This window comes from Schistocerca gregaria, chromosome 4 (assembly GCF_023897955.1).
Source record: "Schistocerca gregaria isolate iqSchGreg1 chromosome 4, iqSchGreg1.2, whole genome shotgun sequence".
NCBI classification, from domain to species: domain Eukaryota; kingdom Metazoa; phylum Arthropoda; class Insecta; order Orthoptera; family Acrididae; genus Schistocerca; species Schistocerca gregaria.
In genome coordinates, this window is record NC_064923.1 from 442,659,493 (window position 1) to 442,679,886 (window position 20,394).

At 41.0% G+C, this 20,394-nt stretch overlaps 1 protein-coding gene across 1 annotated transcript in view; it reads right to left on the reverse strand.

Annotated features, from left to right (window-relative positions):
* LOC126366017 (major facilitator superfamily domain-containing protein 6) overlaps positions 1–20,394 on the reverse strand; it is a 344,070-nt gene that overhangs the window by 40,361 nt on the left and 283,315 nt on the right. Inside the window, exon 10 of the mRNA XM_049970901.1 lies at positions 14,764–14,894. Coding sequence (XP_049826858.1) covers positions 14,764–14,894 — 131 coding nt within the window. The remainder of the gene's footprint in view (positions 1–14,763; positions 14,895–20,394) is intronic.

Sequence of the window (20,394 nt, forward strand, 5' to 3'; positions counted from 1 at the left end):
GAACACTTTTACACATTCTTTTGATGTACTAGATATTCTCAATGAACAGATACTCAGTTACTCATTTTTCTCTTGTCTCTTGTAACTTGTGCCAGACGTGCATGTCTTGCCACCGTATTACGTATTATTGTTCAAAATATTATTATTTTAGTGTAAAGTAAAAGTGCAATACTAAAAGTGCAATACTGCATAGCAGTAGATTTAGACGTGTATGTGAAAATACGAGAAGAGAAGTGCCAGACAAAACGGCATTTGTGTTAAATTCTTCATTGCAGTGTAAGTTCATCTATTAATTGCCATAAATTCAGAGTTAAATGGGACTGGTGTATGGACTATTTATTTAGTATAGAATCTATGTCTCACTCCTTCATGAATTTTCTTTATGTTTCTGCCAAATAGAGAGTTCACAGTCACGAATTCTTTCGTCGAGATCGGATGGAAGTTGCATGCGGCGAAATATTTTCTCCACACCATATTCTGGTAAATGCATGATAAACTACAGTCCCTTAGAAAATTCATGTTGAGCTATCCAAAAATAACTATATTTTGAATAGGCATTTACTCTCCTCTGCAATGCAACATCCGACTGATCAGACGATCCAACAAGAGACAGCTGCACACGGTCGGCATTCACAAATATATTTCCACCACTGATTATAGCTATATGTTACAGCACAAAAATAAACATATTGTTATAATTAGCGACTATGAACAGGGACATTTATAACTGTATGTTTATGTATACACATTACATAAACATCGTTATAGCGTCTTACTGCCTAACGATACAGGAACATACTGTCTGATCATGTGTATTTGTTTGTTCACTGTGAAGACCCCAATGACAATCTTAACTTTCAGTAAGGCAATGAACCATCTCATTGCTCTCAAAGGTACTTGTATGCCTTGAGTTACTGGCAGCACTAATGGAAGTGCAATTATTGTACTGCTTCTGCACCGTGGCACAGTATGGCATTACTAAGTCAGTTTTATAAACAATTATTGCAGTAACTTTAAACTGGTTACACACCAATCTAAACCAAGTGAAGACATTTTTATGCAACTGGTTTCAGGAAATCCCCATGTATATGACAGCCAGTCAATGGAGACCTCAACCAGAACAAACGAAACCAGAGGAGCATCTAACAATATGACAACATGGTGATTAAACACACTTAAATATGGATCACTAGTATCAAGATTTGCAAGGTCTGCTTGCCCTGAAACATATACAACCCCCTGTAATTCACTTAGTGCTGGATGAAGGGATGGTAAAATTTAGCAAGGAATGAAACTTCATGAATCATAAGTAGAGGTGGTTATGCACAAACATATTCAGTGTCTTACACTATGGGTTAAGTTGGGAAATGATATGGTGCCAGTAACTTCAACTTCACCGTTTTCAGAGCTGTTCTGTGACAAATGGCTGATGTGGTACACTAACAACAGATATTTTGTTCTGAAGCTAGAACAAGCAGTGATCGTTCTGTGTGCCCATACTTTTTGGGGTACACATTCCACAACAATACTCACCACCCTGCCTTTAACGATAGCTGCTCCAATCTTAATTATACTGCAGTGCAATATATTGACACAATGACAACAATTTTGCACCTTTCAAATTAAATGAAATAAACTGCCATTGCATTATATTCTGCATCTAAGTGTTTCTGTCTACAGTATTCCGTGATGAAGAGGTGAATAATGAAACTGAGTTGCCTGAAGATACAGACTGATGTATATGAGCTAACAACAAATTACGCCTCAGTGACCTTATATCTTTCCCAAGTATTAGCATATCAGCACAAATTATAGTTTAATTTCTGAATGTTCACAGGTTGGAGTGCAAAAACACCAATAGCCTTGTTATAGCTCCCTATGTTTAGTACAACATTGTCAAGAAAAGACTGTTCAAGTTTGCATAAGGGATAATTTAATTAAAAGACAACTGGGTAATATTTTGAAGTTTTAGTAACACTTTTTACCATTCCATCTGAGTACAAGCCTAGTTACTCTATCGAAAAATTTTAAACCAAACATTCATTACATTCTTCAGTTTTCAATGCAGCAAATGGCCGGTGATATTTTCTTTTGATTGGAATCTAGAATGACTCATCACTGAAATGCCCAGCTGCTAAAGCTGTTAAATGAATCATTTACTTGTGATAAAAACTGAGCTGAGACTGCAATGAAGAAGCAACTGTAGAAATTTTCTTTCATTAACCTTAATCTCTATAGTATTTTCCATAGGCGTCACTAGATGGTGCCCACTATCCTCTCCACCTTAATGTGGAGAGGATCTGGTTAATGTATACTTGTAACTGAAAATTGCAAGTCTGATCATATTTAGTCAGCTGTGGTCATCAATTATACTAGTTCATTTGAACAATGGTGAGTTAGGAAACTGGTTGCAGCATATCCTCGGGTCCATCTTGGCATCCACTTGGATTTAGAAGAACCATAGAAAACAAAGTTTGCTGGGCAGAAGAGACCTTAAATCCCGATCTCCCACAGTGAATCTATTACCTTAACAAATGTTCCATCTTGCAATGTAAACAGTATGTTACAGGTAATTTCACTTCAGTCAAGCAGAGTGAGGGCCTGGAAAGACTAAAGTAAGTATCAGAACTACCAGAGGTTCATTTTCAGAAGGTATTCATACTTTGCCCAAAGCAAGGCAATGTTAAATAAAATTCCTTGAAAGGGAAAGTTTCTCAATTGTTAATCATAGCCTTTTACTGTTAACCATAATTTGCAAATTAAGCACCATTAAAAAATCTGTCAGGAACAAATTAAATCAGTTGTTTATTATATATCTTACAAAAGATAATGCAGTGTAGTTGTCAAAAACAGTAAGTTATAGATTTTGCTTTACTTACAATGTTTTAGAAAGGTTACATAACTTGTAATTTATTTGCCATAATACCCCATCTACAGACCATAGTGGGCCCATGGATACTGACCAGTTTCTGTGTCATCCTGCACCGATGGCATCACTAGATGTTATATGAAAAGGTATGGGATCAGAACACCACTCTCAAGGCTGTTGTCAGTTTTTGTTATCCAGTTATTTGTTATAATAATACATTTAACTTATCGTGTGCAATATTTTATTTAATGTAGTTCATATGGCAGTATCACATTGGATCTATGCATACTGTAGTCAGGGGGGCCTCAGAGCCTAAATGCTACCACTATAGTGTGCTGTGGGAAAGAAAGGTTGTCAGTTGTTTCAAAATACAGAGCTGTTTCTTGATTAGCCTCTTCAACATCTTGATTTATTTTCTGCACACAATTGTGTATGCCATTCATGGCAAGTATGAAAAATAATTATTTACATGGAAGATAATTTTGCACCATAGTAAAAAACAATTATGAACAGATACCAAATAGGTCCACAGGCATATGACTGTGTAGTGCATACAAAAACTATGGATATTCAAGGGAGGACAACATGCACCTGTTACAAAAGCTGATGTTTACACATTTCAAGGATGCTCTATACAATTTACAGAATGTGCACAATAGTCACCTACTATGTTATGCAAATCATACTGCAAACAAAGGAAAATGTAGGACAAAATATAACAATACTATGAAAAGGAAAGTTGTTACTCACCAAATAGCAAAGATGCAGATAGGCACAACAAAAAGACTGTCATAGATGACAGACAGACAGACAGACACACACACACACACACACACACACACACACACACACACACACACACAAGCAGCAGTGGATGATGGGAGTAGAAACTAGGTGGGGGTAAGGTACTCCCCTGCCTTCTGTCTAACCTCCCAACTGCACCTAGCTCCCCTACCCTCTCTCCACCTCATCCTTGCGTGCTCCCCAGCAGCACTTCACTGTTCCCTGCCCCTACCCTGCTATCCCTCCCCTCTGGGATTGAAATATGGAACGGGCTGGATGGGTGAGAAAAATGACTAACCAATCCAACATCTTCCCTGTTTCCATTCCAGCACTACGCAGCCCTCATTTCACCAACACACCCAGTCTTTTTACTTCTTTTCTGCTACCCCTCCCCCCCCCCCAACCTCCACCTCCCCCTGCCCTCCTCCTAACCTCCTGACTGCACCTAACTGCCCTACCCTCGCTGCATCTCAGCCTTGCACACACCTCAGCAGCACTTCACTGTCCCCTGCCCCCACCCTGCTATCCCTCCACCTCCCCACCGCAGCCTCCTCCTTAACTCCACCCAGTTGCCACTCTCATCATGCACTGCTGCTGTTGCTCACAATGTGGCTTCAGCTGTGAGAGGCTACAGTCATGTGTGTGAGAGATGCATTTGTGTTTTTGTGTGCCTGTTGTCTATTTGCAACAAAGGCCTTGCCCGCTGAAAGCTTATATTGTGACAGTCTTTTTGTTGTGCCTATTGTGAGCCAGTATCTACCCTATATGGTGAGTAGCATTTTTCCTTTCCATAATATTGGTTCATCATATTGCCCTTGACATAGATTACAGTCATCTCTAGGGAAGCAGTGGATGGTTGCCTAACTTCAGACATTGCCTCAGAATTGGAAAGACATAAGATAATGAAATTTCAAACAAAACATCAACTTGATGATGCACAGCAAAATGCAGAATCTGTCTGTAAATATGTAGATTACATAAACAAACTTGACCCATCATTCAGTAAGGAATTTGTTTTTGATTCTGACCAATCAAGATTTGAAGAGGACATGCATATAAAAAGTACCCGGAAATTAGAGGTATCAATGTATTAACGCATTTGTATACAATTATGCCAGCTCTTAAGCTGAAGATAAAGTAGCTGTAAAGTTCTTTATTGTGCTGCAAGAAGTTGGAGGTGTTCTGCCTCCTACGATTCTTTCTCATGTATGTGATCTTAAGGGCAGTAGGGAATATTTAAGTGGCAGCAAGCAAGAGTGGGAAAATGGGTGTAAGAGAACCAACTATTGAATAAGCACTGATTTTGGCCAGCAGATGGTCAAAATAACATGCTTTTGCTTGATTCCTGGTCAGGATATAAAAATCACACTCCTTTACAGTGAACTATCTTTCCCGAAAAGTGTGTGACATTGCAATTCATACCACCTGGAACCAGTGGACAAATTCAGCCTCTGGATGTTTGTTTTTCTGTATTTACAAAACATATTATTGCACTATTGCAGCTAAGCCATAAAGGATATTCAGTTTCATGATAAGCTCCATGACAGACTGTTCCGCATTTCGTTGCATGCTGCTACATTCCATTAGTTTTCATCACCCCATTGCATCAATATGGTTTTATATGAATTCTTTAAGAGTGGATACCTAGTTGAATGTCCTGCATGGTTTGTGACTTCCAAGGAGTTCACCTTTGATCTTGATGGTACAAACATTTCTGATCACTGTGCAATGCCACTTTTAATTCAGTGTTCATGGTGCAAAGTTAATGGGGTGTTGCGAACATTTCTTGTATGTCCCCAATGTCCATTTTGTGAAGTGTAATACATAGATCCCATAGAACGTTGATCTGTGCACTTCACGGACACTCATTGTTTGCTGCCCTCCTGATGCACATGGTGAGTCATAAGCAGCTAATATTTTTCCCGTCATAATTGTTAATACAGCCCTTTCAAATGACCCTTACTAAATATTGAACTTTGACCATGTGCTCAAGCAGTTTCTTGTGAGAGAATGATGTAACTGTGCCATCAGAATACTTGGATATTTCACCAGATCAGGATCAGGCTGTTGGTAGCAATGTCAACTTGGAGAACTCGTAAACACATGCTATGCTGTGAGCTTTCTAGCAAGCACATTGTGAGTGACCACTTGACAATGGTAGCATTTCAGATAGAGGACTTGTTGGTACTCTATAAAGGCCTCCCTTGGCTGTGGAATCTATCAGATAGTTATAACTGGAATAAGAGTACTCGGAATCAAGCAACCAACAAGCTAACAGCAAAAGTGAAGGTAGCCTGACAGTGCTGCAGCTACAGATTAATAGGAATTAGACAGTATGAGGATTGCACATAAAAGAGAGCAGATAAAAGTATATAAAATGTACAGTGAGCAGTATTAGCACAAATAATATTTAAAATTTTCATGGATTATTTCTGAATGTATCTGCAAAGAAACTGCAGTGCTGTTGTAGCTTATTTTAAATCTACTGTACATAGTTCAGTGTAGTAGTGAAAAATCTTAAAGTGGCAGCCCATCTTCCTCCAGAATGTTTCTCTCATGACACTGTCCTGCTTCACAATACATCAGTCACCAAATGCACCAATGTAATGAAAGTGTCATAGTTGATTCCCCAGATAATTCCAAAAATCATCACCATCCAATTTTTTCAATAATGTCAGATGACTAATATGATTTCATCCTAATTGTAATTGTTTAGTATACATCCTTTTTCTTATTATGTCAGGCAGGTGTAGCAGTGTTATCAGTGCAATTATGATCCTCTTCTCTGTCAATAAAACAGAAGCATGATGTGTGCCCATCTGTGTTCTCCACAGAAACCAAGAGCTAACTAAGCAAAATTAAGTGCTACATCTGGCTGTCTGGATTCTGCCTCGAGACCTCATTGGACAGGCCACATCAGATGATCTGTAGCACATTCGCAGTGGCATAGACAATGGTTGCCAGACACCATTGCTGGAGTTTGCCTAATAAGAATGGCTGATAGCTTTGTTGTAGTGTGTCTGATCTCTTTCCATAATCCACAGTTTTTGGTGGGACGAAGGAGGCTAGGTTAGGTTATGCTAGAATCTATTCAGTCAAGGCAGCTACAATATAGGGTGTAACAAACAAAATCATCTGATTTGGCACATCTATATTTATGAAACTAATAAACATATGCTATGAATTTTTTTTTTGATGAACAGGAAGCTCAAAAATGTTTTTCTTTCATACCTTTTCATAGGTATTTAATATGATCCCCTTGAGATGCACGGCATATGACAATGCAGTATTCAAATTGTTCCTACACTGCAGAGAGCATGTCTTGAGTTACAGCTTCCACAGACTCTGTTTCAGTTCATTCATCGCTGCCAGTAATGAAGGCACAGAAACAGAATCTTTTATAAACCCCCACAATAAATAATGACATACAGTCAGATCTGGTGACCTTGGAGGCCAGTTTGTAAGGCCAAATGACCAATCCATCATTCAGTACTACTTTGATTTAATAAATCCCATGCTTCCAGATGCCACTGTGCTACCTAGTGGGAGCCATGTAAAACTAGAGAGTTTGCTCTTTCCAACACTACAATGATCATGCACATATCTCAAATAACATAAGAGTTATGATTTTTTTAAAATGGATGATTTAAAAAAATACAAGCTGTATTTTAACCTCCTTGAGAGAAATTGATGCCACAACAGGTCAGTACTTGGAGATGAAAGTTGCAGTGCAAGTTTTGCTACCAAAAGGATATTGAATGCATGTGACGGAACTATACCTGCCACGAAAGAACATGGCAAATACTATAAACTCCTTCCTCTGATACTGGAATAATCAGACAAGCTCCACAAAAAGATGTGATGAAAAGAGAAACTTTCAACTAAACAATGTAAAATCCAGGATGGAATGTAACAATACCAGAGAAGGAAAGTTGCTATTCACCATATAGCAGAAATGTTGAGTCGCGATAGGCACAATAAAAAGATTCACACACTCATAGCTTTTGGCCATTAGGGCCTTTGTCAGCAGTACACACACATACACACATGACACATTGAAACCAAATATGTCCTATCTGTGACTGAATCAATTTGTTTTTTTTTTTATCAACAGTCGTTCGATATATAAAAGACAATGTGCTTTAAGTTTTATGTACTAATTTAAAATATGTGCTTATGAAAAAAAATTATGTCTTTTTCTAATGGGGTACATTTGTACCCCAGGTTACTATTTTTGTAATGTTAAATATGGGAAGCATTCCAGGGTTAAGCAGTAATAATAATTCTTGAACATCTAATGCCCACATACCAAAACCCAAGAATGATCCACTACAGTAACTTTAAGCATAAGACAGCCATCCTTCTCGTTTGAAAAAAAAAATTATATTTTGAGGTTGTAATTTACGACTAAAATTTCCAATTAAGACTTTTGCTACTTGTGGTTTTTAACAAAGCTGTGATTTCAGTCCATAGATCTCTAGCTATATCTCGATTATGACATTTCTCATCCTCAGAATGGCACAAATTCCTTGTTTCGTGTACTGAAGCCAGGTTCACACTCATAACAGCAGTATTGCCACGGCTAGTGGCATACTGCAGTCGCATGTATGAACTGTTTTCTGTGGCGCGCCTTAGAGAGACAGCTCTTGTCATGTCACAAAAAGTTCAACTTGGTTGTACTTTGTTGCTCTACTTTCCTTGCACAACTGCTCCCTGGGGGTAGTATTTCGGAAAACGAGTATTCTGTCACAGTTACCGTGAAGTAGGCCTAATTGCTGCTGTATTCCATTTGATTGCAGCGTGTTTCATTTTATTATCTGAAAAAACAACACGCCCGAAACCAAGCAGGTGTCACTGGACTGGAAATACGCTGTTTACCGAGTCGAAAAATATTCACAGTGACTGTGAATTACGTGCCTGTGACAAAATCCTGGGATATGCACGATGTGTTACTGGTGGACTTTGCTGAGCACGGGACCACTGTGAATGCTGCAGCCTACATTAAAGTTTAGTTAAGTTGCGTCGTGCCCTTCGTGACAAACGTTACAATATTAACATTGACGGTACCAAATTTGTTCATGACAATGCTTGCTCCCATGTTGCTGCTCCTGTCATGAGAAAATCCCCAAATTTGTGTGGGAGTGCTCCATCATCCACCATACGGTCCGGACCTTACACTGTCGGACACTCATATGTTTGGTCCAATGAAGAAATTTCTGGCCGGCTACCAATTCGCGACGGATGCGGAAGTGAAATCAGCAGTCCGCAGATGGCTGTCCTCCAGTCAAATGGACTCCTACAAACAGGGCATATTGAAACTGGTACCATGAAGGGAGAAATGTGTTGAGAACGTTGTGGTGACTACGAAGAAAAATAGGTCAAAGATTTAAGTTAATTTGTGATTTTTTGTTTTGTTACTTGTTACAGTTTTTCAAAGTAATATTACTGTGAGTTACTTTCCGATATTGCCTCGTACTTTCATTGTTGTGCAAAATAAATTGCTCGAACAAATAGAGGTTATTTTCTTTGATCACATAGATGTGACGTGCGTTGGACTCTTCCGTGTTATTCTGCTGTGTGGTTAGAAATATCTCAATAGCGATTTTCGTGATTGGTAGTACAGACAAGATCTGGCTCTTTAGGTATTCAGAGCTAAAACCGTTTACTTTATGCATATCATATTTGATAAAGACTTAAGTTTATAGAAGAAGATGAAAAACTATTTATATACGTGGTGTTCATTTTAACTGAAGACGTTGAAATATCTCGAAAATTATACATCGGATCAAAAAAGTTACAATTCAAATTTTTTTGTGTTGGAGGGGGACATCCAGCGATACCACACCGAATCCCCATGCGTGGGTGGCAGGGAAAGGGAGACTGGCAACTTTGAAATCTTCAATGAGAACCCTCGTTTTTTATTTAAGATTACGATTCTACGCAAAATCTACATACATTTTGTCTGAATCATTCTCTTCGCTTCGCCGCAAATTGCGCTGTAATCAGAGGATTAGAAATGGGTAGACAATCGTAATTTCCGACAAACTACTCAATGGCTCATGGGATCCCACCTCCATGCTGCGAGGCTAGGACAGGCCTGTATTTCATAACTTCTAATTGGGAATCCCATTCGCAACGTTTCATTCCTCCGATGGTTTGTAGCAGTGGCTCGAGGAGAACGCTACTCTTCTTTTGCAGTTAGAGTTAAGTGTTCAAATATAGTACCCCCAACTTCAATACACTTAGTGATCCGTTTTTCAAATGTCTGTTTACAGGATAGAAGCATACCTGCGTGAATTTCAGCACTGGCGTTTGTAACGCGGTCGACCATGTCTTTACGACCTGTTGGTACTCGCTGGTACACCTTACCTTTTAAATATCCGCACAGAAAGAAATCCGGTGACCTAACGGGCCAATTAACAGGGCCACCTCTGCCGATCCACCGACCACTGTAAACACAGTCTTATACCTCGTGTGCTTCAATTGCGTAATGCACTAGACAACTGTCATGTTGAAACTACATACGTCGTCGAACGTCCAGGGCCACATCCTGTAGTAGTGCCGGGAGTTCCTATTCCAAAAGCTTCAGTATTAGCGTGCCGTCGATAAAACACGGACCAATGAGTCTATTCCCCATAATGCTACACCATACGTTAACTGACCAAGGTCGTTGATAGTCAATTTGCTGTAACCAATGGGGACTGTCTACACTTAAGTAATGCAAGTTATGTCGGTTAACGCTATCATGGTTTGTGAATGTAGACTCGTTGAAAAATAGTATCTCGGCAAAAAACGTGGAGGTCGTTTCCATTTGTTGATGTTATCATTCATAGAACACTATCCGCGTATGAAAATCTGCACTATAAAGTTCTTGATGCAGTGACACATGGTATGGATGATACTTACGACGACGAAGTACTGTATTGTGACAATACTACCTACGGCATACCGGAATCGCGGTGTAATTGACGGGCGCTTGTCCGTGGGTTTTTTGCCGCTCTGTATGCTGCCATCAGACGTAAAGGCGTTCACAACCTTGTGAAAAAACGAAAAAGAGCGAGCTTTCTTTGGAAAACGCTTGGCACACAAGGCAGCAGCAGCAGCCTCAACAGTTCTCTTACATTCTCCGTAAATCAGGATTATTTCAGTTTCTTCTTCTGTGGTTGCAGCATACACCGTCCAACTGCGCGTCTGTTCTCCATATGACAGGTAGCTGTGCAGGAAATAAACACTGTGCAAGTATTGTAATGTTTAGAGCCGCTGTCTGTTCTACGTTGCGTGAGCTCTGGTCGCAGTGTACTGCCTGTTATGATACGTCGTAGTTCGTTAGACGGCCACACTGGCGTGTCGAGTAGCCCCCTGTTCGATACGTCAGTGGAACACAACGTTGCGAATGGGGTTTACAATTAGAACTCATGAAATACTGGCCTGTTCTAACTCCAAGCACGGAGGTGGGGTTCCACGTGCCGTTGAATATTCAAAGGCCATTGAATAACATGTCGGAAATTACGATCTTGTGCCCATTTCTATTCCTCCGATTACAGCGCCGTCTGTGGCGAAAGGAAGAAAATGCTTCGAACAAAACGTATGTAGATTTTGCCGTAGAGTTATAATCTTCAATAGAAAACGAAGGTTCCCATTGAATACTTCAAACAAAGCCCCCCCCCCCCCCTCCCGTCATCCACGTATGCGGAGGTGGGTGGCGGGTCGAGTGTGGTATTGTTGGATGTCCCTCTCCGTAACAAACTGAAATCATACCTGTTTTGATCGGATGTGTAGTTGTCGAGATATTTCAACATCTTCAGTTAAAATGAACTCCCTGTATAATGGATACTGTTGATATCAGTTTAAAATGTGAAGATCCAATCAGAAAGGCAGTTCACAATGTTTTTCTACGAACATCATCTGTACTGAAGGCGCCGGTGCGATTTTTGAAAATCGTTTGTGTTAGTTGTATTCTTGAGCTCTCTCAAAACATTGACTATCGTTCTGCGGCTTGAGTGTAGGTGGCATACATCTTCTGGTGTGAATTCTAGCCTACAAAAATGTCCGAAGGTTGAATTGTGTATAGTATTTTCTAATATCAGAACTAATAGTTTTTACGCCTCAGCTGTCACCACAGCGACGATTTAAACAAGTTTAATCTGCTCTACACGATTAAGGAGTGGAGTTACTCATTTACTAAATTGGAATCTAGCTTATGCTAACATTCGACGTTTTTATGGTGCAGACAAAAAGCTGTGCCTTGACAAAAAGCTGTGCCTTTCTGTAGTTGCATTCGTATCCACCTGATTTGCGGAACTGAATAAAAAGAGAAATGAGTATGCTATACATGATAAGCTACTGAAACATAAAGCGGTATTCGTAAGTACCTCAGGATTTCAGAAGAAAATGGGGTGGAAAATATAAGACAGACAGAAAATAAATAGATATCAGTGGACAGAGACTCTCTCGACTTCTTAAATCACATTACAGGTCTAAATGTGGGTACCTTTCGCGACGCAGCAACTGTCAATATGTATACCCTTTCAGTTCACTGAGTCACCGCTACTAGGTAGCTGCTGCGCCTTTGAAGTCCTCTCTACATGTTCTGACACGTCTGCCCCTAGTGGTACGCTTTGCAACTACGCTGTGACGCATATTACAAATCGAAACTTGGAGAGACGCTATATCCACTGATGTTTGTCATTTTTCTGTAAGTCTTGTGTTTTCGCTTAGTTGTCTTCAGATATCCAAAAGTTACTTACGAATAACTCTATATAATCCTATCAAGTTGCACTGGCCTGATAATTTGCCAGAAGAGTGTACAGATACAAGGGAATGCTGGTACGAAAATCTTAAGCGTCAAGTACTTACCAAAAGTATTATGATATGGAAAGGAAAAATGGTTAGAGAAAGCTATAAACCAAGTAAATAAATTACGTTGTACATTGCTGGAAAAAAATCGCAGCACCAAGAACTAATAGTGTGACGTAAACGAAAGCCGGTAGGCGTGCTTCTCCATATGAAAGACGATGTCTGTTTAAATTTTGCACCAATTGCGTAATGTTTTTGGTAAATACTTAATACTAATGACTTTGTGCATTCTTCTGGCAAACATAACAAGCCAGTGCGACTTGACAGGATTGTACAGTGTTATTCGTATGTAACTCTGGGACTTTAAAACACCTCTCTTGGAGCACTGGCTGCAGTTGGCTGAGCACCTCCATGACGCTTTTAGGCTTCGTAAATGAACCTGTAATGAAACATGGCGGTCTTCCTTCGATCTTTTCTATTTCCTCCAACAGTCCTATTCAGTACGAATCCTACTATGAGGACACAAGTCAGGTTTACTTTAAATACATGCTGTAACGGTCGTGAGCGTTAGTTACATTTGAGATTAGACGTGGTGAGTTAATGTTACTCAAGAATGCCTTTAAGGCGACAAAGGCGCCATTCTCAGCCCCTCACGGAGTTTGAACGAGGTTGAAAAGTACTGCTTCTTGAAGCTATACGTTCCTACTGCGATTTTTAAGAAAGACGTGGGAGGAATGAAGCCACTGTACATGACTGCTGACAGCGGTGGTCACGAGAATATACGGTCGCAAGAAGACAACCGAGACGGACGGCCATTGTGTTAGGCGTGGGGCTCTGACGCACCATACTCCATCTGCACCAGCCATATGAGCAGCAGTTGGCACCATAGCGACGCAACGAAGTGTTACAAGTCGGTTACTTCAAGGACAGTTCCGAGTCAGACGCCCTGTAGCGTGCGCTCCACTGACCCCGAAGTGTTACAAGTCGGTTACTTCAAGGACAGTTCCGAGTCAGACGCCCTGTAGCGTGCGCTCCACTGACCCCGAAGTGTTACAAGTCGGTTACTTCAAGGACAGTTCCGAGTCAGACGCCCTGTAGCGTGCGCTCCACTGACCCCGAAGTGTTACAAGTCGGTTACTTCAAGGACAGTTCCGAGTCTGACGACCTGTAGCGTGCGCTCCACTGACCCCGAAGTGTTACAAGTCGGTTACTTCAAGGACAGTTCCGAGTCAGACGCCCTGTAGCGTGCGCTCCACTGACCCCGAAGTGTTACAAGTCGGTTACTTCAAGGACAGTTCCGAGTCAGACGCCCTGTAGCGTGCGCTCCACTGACCCCGAAGTGTTACAAGTCGGTTACTTCAAGGACAGTTCTGAGTCAGACGCCCTGTAGCGTGCGCTCCACTGACCCCACTCCAACGCCATTGGCGACTTCGGTGGTGTCAAGCGACAGCTCATTGGAGGGCGGAGTGCAGGTCTGATGTGTTTCTGACGAAAGCTGGTTCTGACTCGGTGCCGGTGATGGTCATCTCTTGGTTTCAATGAAGCCAGTTGAAGGCTGCGACCAAGCTGCCTTCGTGCTGGAGACACCGGACTGCACCTGGAGCTGTCGTCCGGGGTGCGTTTTCGTCCTAACTGCAAGTTTTTACGTCAGTCTGGTGATTCGATCTGTTGTGCTGTCACTGATGAAGAGCATTTCAGGGGGTGTTTTCCTACAGGATAACTGTTGCCCACATACCGCTGTTGTAACCAAACATTCTCTACAGAGCTGTCCTCAATCGAACACATATGGGACATCATCGGACGACAACACCACCGTCATACACAACCAGCATTAACCCTCCCTATATTGACCGACCGAGTGCAACAGGCATGGAACTCCATCCCACAAACTGATATCCGGCACCTTCGCTACAGAATGCATTCAAGATTCTGCCTGTTAAACTGGTTATCAATGTACCAGCATTTCACAGTTGCAGTAGCTTATTTCGCGTTTATATTAAAGTGTGATCTTGCAATATTAAGTACTTAATTATGTTACCTAAACGAATACACTCCAGAAATTTCATTACTGTCCATTAATTTTTTTGGTGTCACAATGGTTTTCCCCGTCCGTCTAATAGGAATGGTGGAGTCATCCTTTTATTACTGAGCACTGTTTGGTCTTTAGTCTAAGAATCTAGAAATACGTTCGCCAAACAAATAAACAAAAAATAAAAAACTAATGAAAAAGCATTAAAAATAATTTTCTTAAATTGCATGAAATAACAGTGGAAACATGGAATTTATTTACTTTTGAACTTAGAAAAGACCTGTACCTGATGTGGATCTTCCGTCGGTGGCAGATCAGAAACAAATCCAGAGTCCTTGCGATAGAAGTTAATAAAGACGAACGCAGCAAGTACGAAGATGCAAATAATTCCATAACCACGGAAAGTTGCACGAGTACCTGGAAAGTAGAAGATATTGCGTTAGACTACAATACGTACAGTACTTCTGAAAATTAACGTTACTTGAAAGCTTCGTTAGGTATTAAAAGTTAAATCAGAAGATAATCGATTAAATTCTCTCATATTAACTTGATATACACATTCCTGTCATTATTTTGGTGTGACTTGACTGACACATCTTTGGAAGGAAAGCACAATTTCTATCATACTTACATGTTCTGTAAGTCACATAAAATGTGTTTCATTTGTTAAACACACTTACAAATATTTTCCCTGTCTCTGGTTTCCTTTTCCATGTGCCATAAGCGACTTTCAATTCTACATGTTTGATTAAAAACGATTATTACGTGGCATTATTATCTGACCTCTCATGAGGCTAACCGCCAGGGTGAAGTGAGCTTTACGTGGAGGTAGATAGTTCAATGCAGTTGCGTGAAATACAGTAGGTATCGTAAGAGTCGGCGAGCATCGCCCGATTTTCGACCAAGGTGTGCAGTACTTGATGCAGCTAGTACATAAAGTGGAACTAATGGCAACCTGTCTATCAAGTGGCGAGGTTATCCTGATTGCCACATCTTGCTTTGCGAGAATTAAATATCTGTACAACGAGAGGCTACCTAAAAACTATATAAACTGCTTTACTTAGTCTTACGTAGTTGTGCAGAGGTTCTGAGAGCCCTTAAAATCCTTTTATAGTGTATGATATCTTATTTTAAGTGGAGAAAATTCTTCATATGTAAAAGTTGTACTCCGAGGAGTGTTATGAGACCATGCATGTGAAAATGCATGTGAATGCATGTGAAAAACCGTATGGATAACGCCGGAAGTACCGTGAGGCTCTTCGCGAATGATGCTGCTGCATACAGAGAAATCGCAAAGTTAGAAAATTGTAGCGAAATGCAAGAAGACCTGCAGAAGGTCGACGCTTAGTAAATAAACAGAAAACACTGCTGTTTCTCATAAAGCAAGCAAATTGGATTGAAACTGATGGAGTCGTTTAGGAGAAGATGCTTTACATATACACATACATAAATACGTGAGTACATTCAATTTTATGTAAATCAGTATATTAGCCTTTTCCCTGTAGCTCCCTCTGTATATGTTTTCAACACATAGAGGGCGTTGGGGGTAAAGGCACAGACAGTGCTTCACTTCTGAAAATAAACGCTCATGTATTGTGACCTTTGGGAGGCCTTTTTAAAATTTAGACGTTTTAAAAGTTATTTAAATACTTTTTTCATCAGAGGTACCAGTACGGCGTACCAGCGAGAACCGTCACAAATCAAGCGCTGGGTGCAGATATTGTGATAACTGATACACTAATATGTTCCCACTTCAGTGAGCAAGGTGATTTTTCTCTGCGTCTATTTGTCTTCCCACAAACACATCAAATAATTTACAAGCTGATGTTTCCTGCATTGTCACAATTATGCCCTGAAGTTGATGATACCTGGCAGTATAGACTATTCATTTTAAGGCCACATGTCCACAATTCAGCACCTTACCTGCCGTCCAGGGGAAAATAAACATTTATGGCTTGCTTGTGCCATATTTAATTTGAGACACTAACCAACCTAAAAATGCACTGCTCCTAATAGGTTCAATTATTAGTGTGTAAATGAAGTAAATTCTGATGTAATATTGTTCAATATACTGTCATCAGTCGCCAATAGAAATATCTGCCTGCATATTACACACACCTCTTTCCCCATCTCTGTGTCCACCTCTTCCTCCCTCCTTCTCTCTGTCCATCTCACCCTCCCAACTTTATCTGTCCATTTCTTCCTCCCCATTCTCTCTGTCTCTTCACCCTCTCCTCCTCCTCTTCGTACCCATCTAACCCTCCCTCTGTCCTTCCCCTCCTTTCCCCTCTTTCTGTCGATCCCCTCCTGCCCCCTCTCTCTATCCTCACCTGCCCCCTATACTCCTATCCATCCCTTCCCTTTCTTTCACTGACTCTACATCCCAGGATGGGAATTGGCCTTCTAGGTAATTTTACGCCATTCTTCTCTGGACTTCGTTATAGACCTCCAGTTACGGCAACAAGCTCGTGCAGCATCTTCTACAAACTCATCACTCCATAACCTCGCTCCTCCTCTTGTTCTTCTTCCTCCAGGTTCAGTGCAGCAGGCTTTCTTGGCAGGATCTGGCTCATCGAGTCGTATTACATGTCCATCCCATCTCAATCCACACAACTTTTTAAACTTGACCGCATCATCCTCCTTACAGCAGTCATAAAGCTCGTCACTCCTTCGCCTTCTCCAGCTCCCATTTTCATACACAGGTCTAAAGATTCTCCTCAATATATTTCTTTCGTGTGATCTCAGTCTATTTCCACCCTGCTTTATTATCATCCATGTTTCTGAACCATACATAAGTGATGGGTGTTTCAGCGTTTTACAGAGTCGGCACGTAGTCTCTCGTGATAGGAGCTTGGATTTAAAATGCCGCCGCATTCCAAAATAACATCGATTAGAAGCATTTATGCGAGGCATAATTTCACTCGAAATGCTGCCATTTGCTTCTATCTTTGCGCCCAGGTAAGTGAGCTGTAAAGGTTGATTTGTATCATTATACATATACTTGGTCTTTCCTTAATTAATTTTCAGGCCCATCTTCTGTGCCCTCAGTTTTAAAGCTGAGAAGGCATTTGTAGATCTCTAAATGTTCTACTCATTAGGTCCAGCCGGCCGGGGTGGCCGAGTGGTTCTAGGCGCTACACTCTGGAACCGCGCAACCGTTACGGTCGCAGGTTCGAATCCTGCCTCGGGCATGGATGTGTGTGATGTCCTTAGGTTAGTTAGGTTTAAGTAGTTCTAAGTTCTAGGGGACTGATGACCTCAGCAGTTAAGTCCCATAGTGCTCAGAGCCTTTTGAACCATTAGGTCCAAATCATCTGCATATCCCAGCAGTTGTACGGACTAATAGTAGGTAGTGCCTCTTGTCTGGATATGCGATTCACACATCACTTTTTCGAGTGCTAAATTGAAGAGTACGCAGAAAAGCTCATCTGCTTGTGTTAGCGCAGTTCGTGTAGGAAACGGGGGTGATCATCTAGACTGCACTCGCACAGTGCACTGGGAGTGCCTTATGGTAACCTCTGTCAAATACACACACTTCTCAAGCACCCTAAATTCCCGCATTGCCTCACAAAGTTTAGCTCAATTTATGGTGTCATGTGCAGATCTGAAATCAATGAGAGGTTCACAGTTGACTTTCCTGGTCTGAATCCACGTTGATAGCTTCCAGTCACGTTTTCTCTTATGGGTATCCCCCCACCATCTCTTTATCCATTCTCTCCTCTATTGATCTCATCTTCTCCCAGCTGAGGCCATCGGCACATGTAGCTCCTGCAAAACAGCTCGTTAGAACAGGTCAATTTTACTCCAATATACTCGTGTCTGTCATTCAGGGCAGCCTACGTGTCAGGGACCTGGAAACCGCGTTCTGCTCCTGACAGTTAGGCCGCCCTGCAAGGTACGCTGATACTTCTCCCATACAACATGGGTCTTTTCTTTGACTTCTTTCTAAGGCTGCTTCTAACTCACCTAGTTCAGTTAAAACAGTATTCCACTTGACAGAGACCAAGGAATGTGTGTAAGAAACATCATGTATTCATCTACATAAGAAATTGAGCTTCTCATATCAATATGAGACACATTACAGAAGTAGTCAGTAGTGGCCGTTTCTGCCTGTTAATGAGTAACTTGACTCGTCCCCCATTCCTGAGGGTTATCCTTAATTATGGGATTTAGGGAACGTGGTGCGTGAAGAACGATTGAATGAATGAATAGGAATGTGCGTCTGTCTCCCTGAATTTTGACATTTTCGAGTTTTATGTTGTTCTTGTAGCACAGATATAGGTGCGTTAGGGGTAAAATGGATCATTGCTTAGAGTGCATATTTCCAAGCCGTACGTTAAGTGATTTGGTACTTCTAAGAAGAGCTATCTCTTTATCCAGCAAAATAGTGGGCCATGTTCATTGAGTGTTGAATGTTGTGGACTGTTGTTCGGAGTTTCATATTTACATTAATTATAGAAGCAATAAAAGTAAGGGAAAACATAGTAATCCATTACGTATTTGTATGTTCCAAGTTTTAAGTTATAATTCATGTGTAGCGTAGTGCGAAATATGAGCATAATTTCATCACATCTTTTCATATTGAAATTACCTCTACTTAAGAATTTGTGGGAAGGAGAATTGCAGATCAGTAAGGAATGGACCCCCCCCCCTCTCCCATGAACCATGGACCTTGCCGTTGGTGGGGAGGCTTGCGTGCCTCAGCGATACAGATAGCCGTACCGTAGGTACAACCACAAAGGAGGGGTATCTGTTGAGAGGCAAGACAAACGTGTGGTTCCTGAAGAGGGGGAGCAGCCTTTTCAGTAATTGCAAGGGCAACAGTCTGGATGATTGACAGATCTGGCCTTGTAACAATAACCAAAACGGCCTTGCTGTGCTGGTACTGCGAACGGCTGAAAGCAAGGGGAAACTACGGCCGTAATTTTTCCCGAGGGCATGCAGCTTTACTGTGTGATTAAATGATGATGGCGTCCTCTTGGGTAAAATATTCCGGAGGTAAAATAGTCCCCCATTCGGATCTCCGGGCGGGGACTACTCAAGAGGATGCCGTTATCAGGAGAGAGAAAACTGGCGTTCTACGGATCGGAGCGTGGAACATCAGATCCCTTAATCGGTCAGGTAGGTTAGAAAATTTAAAAAGGGAAATGGATAGGTTAAAGTTAGATTTAGTGGGAATTAGTGAAGTTCGGTGGCAGGAGGAACAAGACTTCTGCTCAGGTGACTACAGGGTTATAAACACAAAATCAAATAGGGGTAATGCAGGAGTAGGTTTAATAATGAATAGGAAAATAGGAATGCGGGTAAGATATTACAAACAGCATAGTGAACGCATTATTGTGGCCAAGATAGATACGAAGCCCACACCTACTACAGTAGTACAAGTTTATATGCCAACTAGCTCTGCAGATGACGAAGAAATTGAAGAAATGTATGATGAAATAAAAGAAATTATTCAGATAGTGAAGGGAGATGAAAATTTAATAGTCATGGGTGACTGGAATTCGAGTGTAGGAAAAGCGAGAGAAGGAAACGTAGTAGGTGAATATGGATTGGGGCTAAGAAATGAAAGAGGAAGCCGCCTGGTAGAATTTTGCACAGAGCACAACTTAATCATAGCTAACACTTGGTTTCAGAATCATGAAAGGAGGTTGTATACATGGAAGAACCCTGGAGATACTAAAAGGTATCAGATAGATTATATAATGGTAATACAGAGATTTATGCAGCTCAGGCAGTTCACAGTTAACTAACTCCGTATGCATCTTCTAAGCTCAATTCTTTATGTTTAATATTTAGCTCTCGTTTATCTAGAACTTTCGAGCTGTCCAGACAGGAAACTGTTATTACTTTTTCTTCATGCAGTCTTGAAACAGATGTGGAAGCCCCACAGTGCTTGGCGTCACTCATCTTCCAG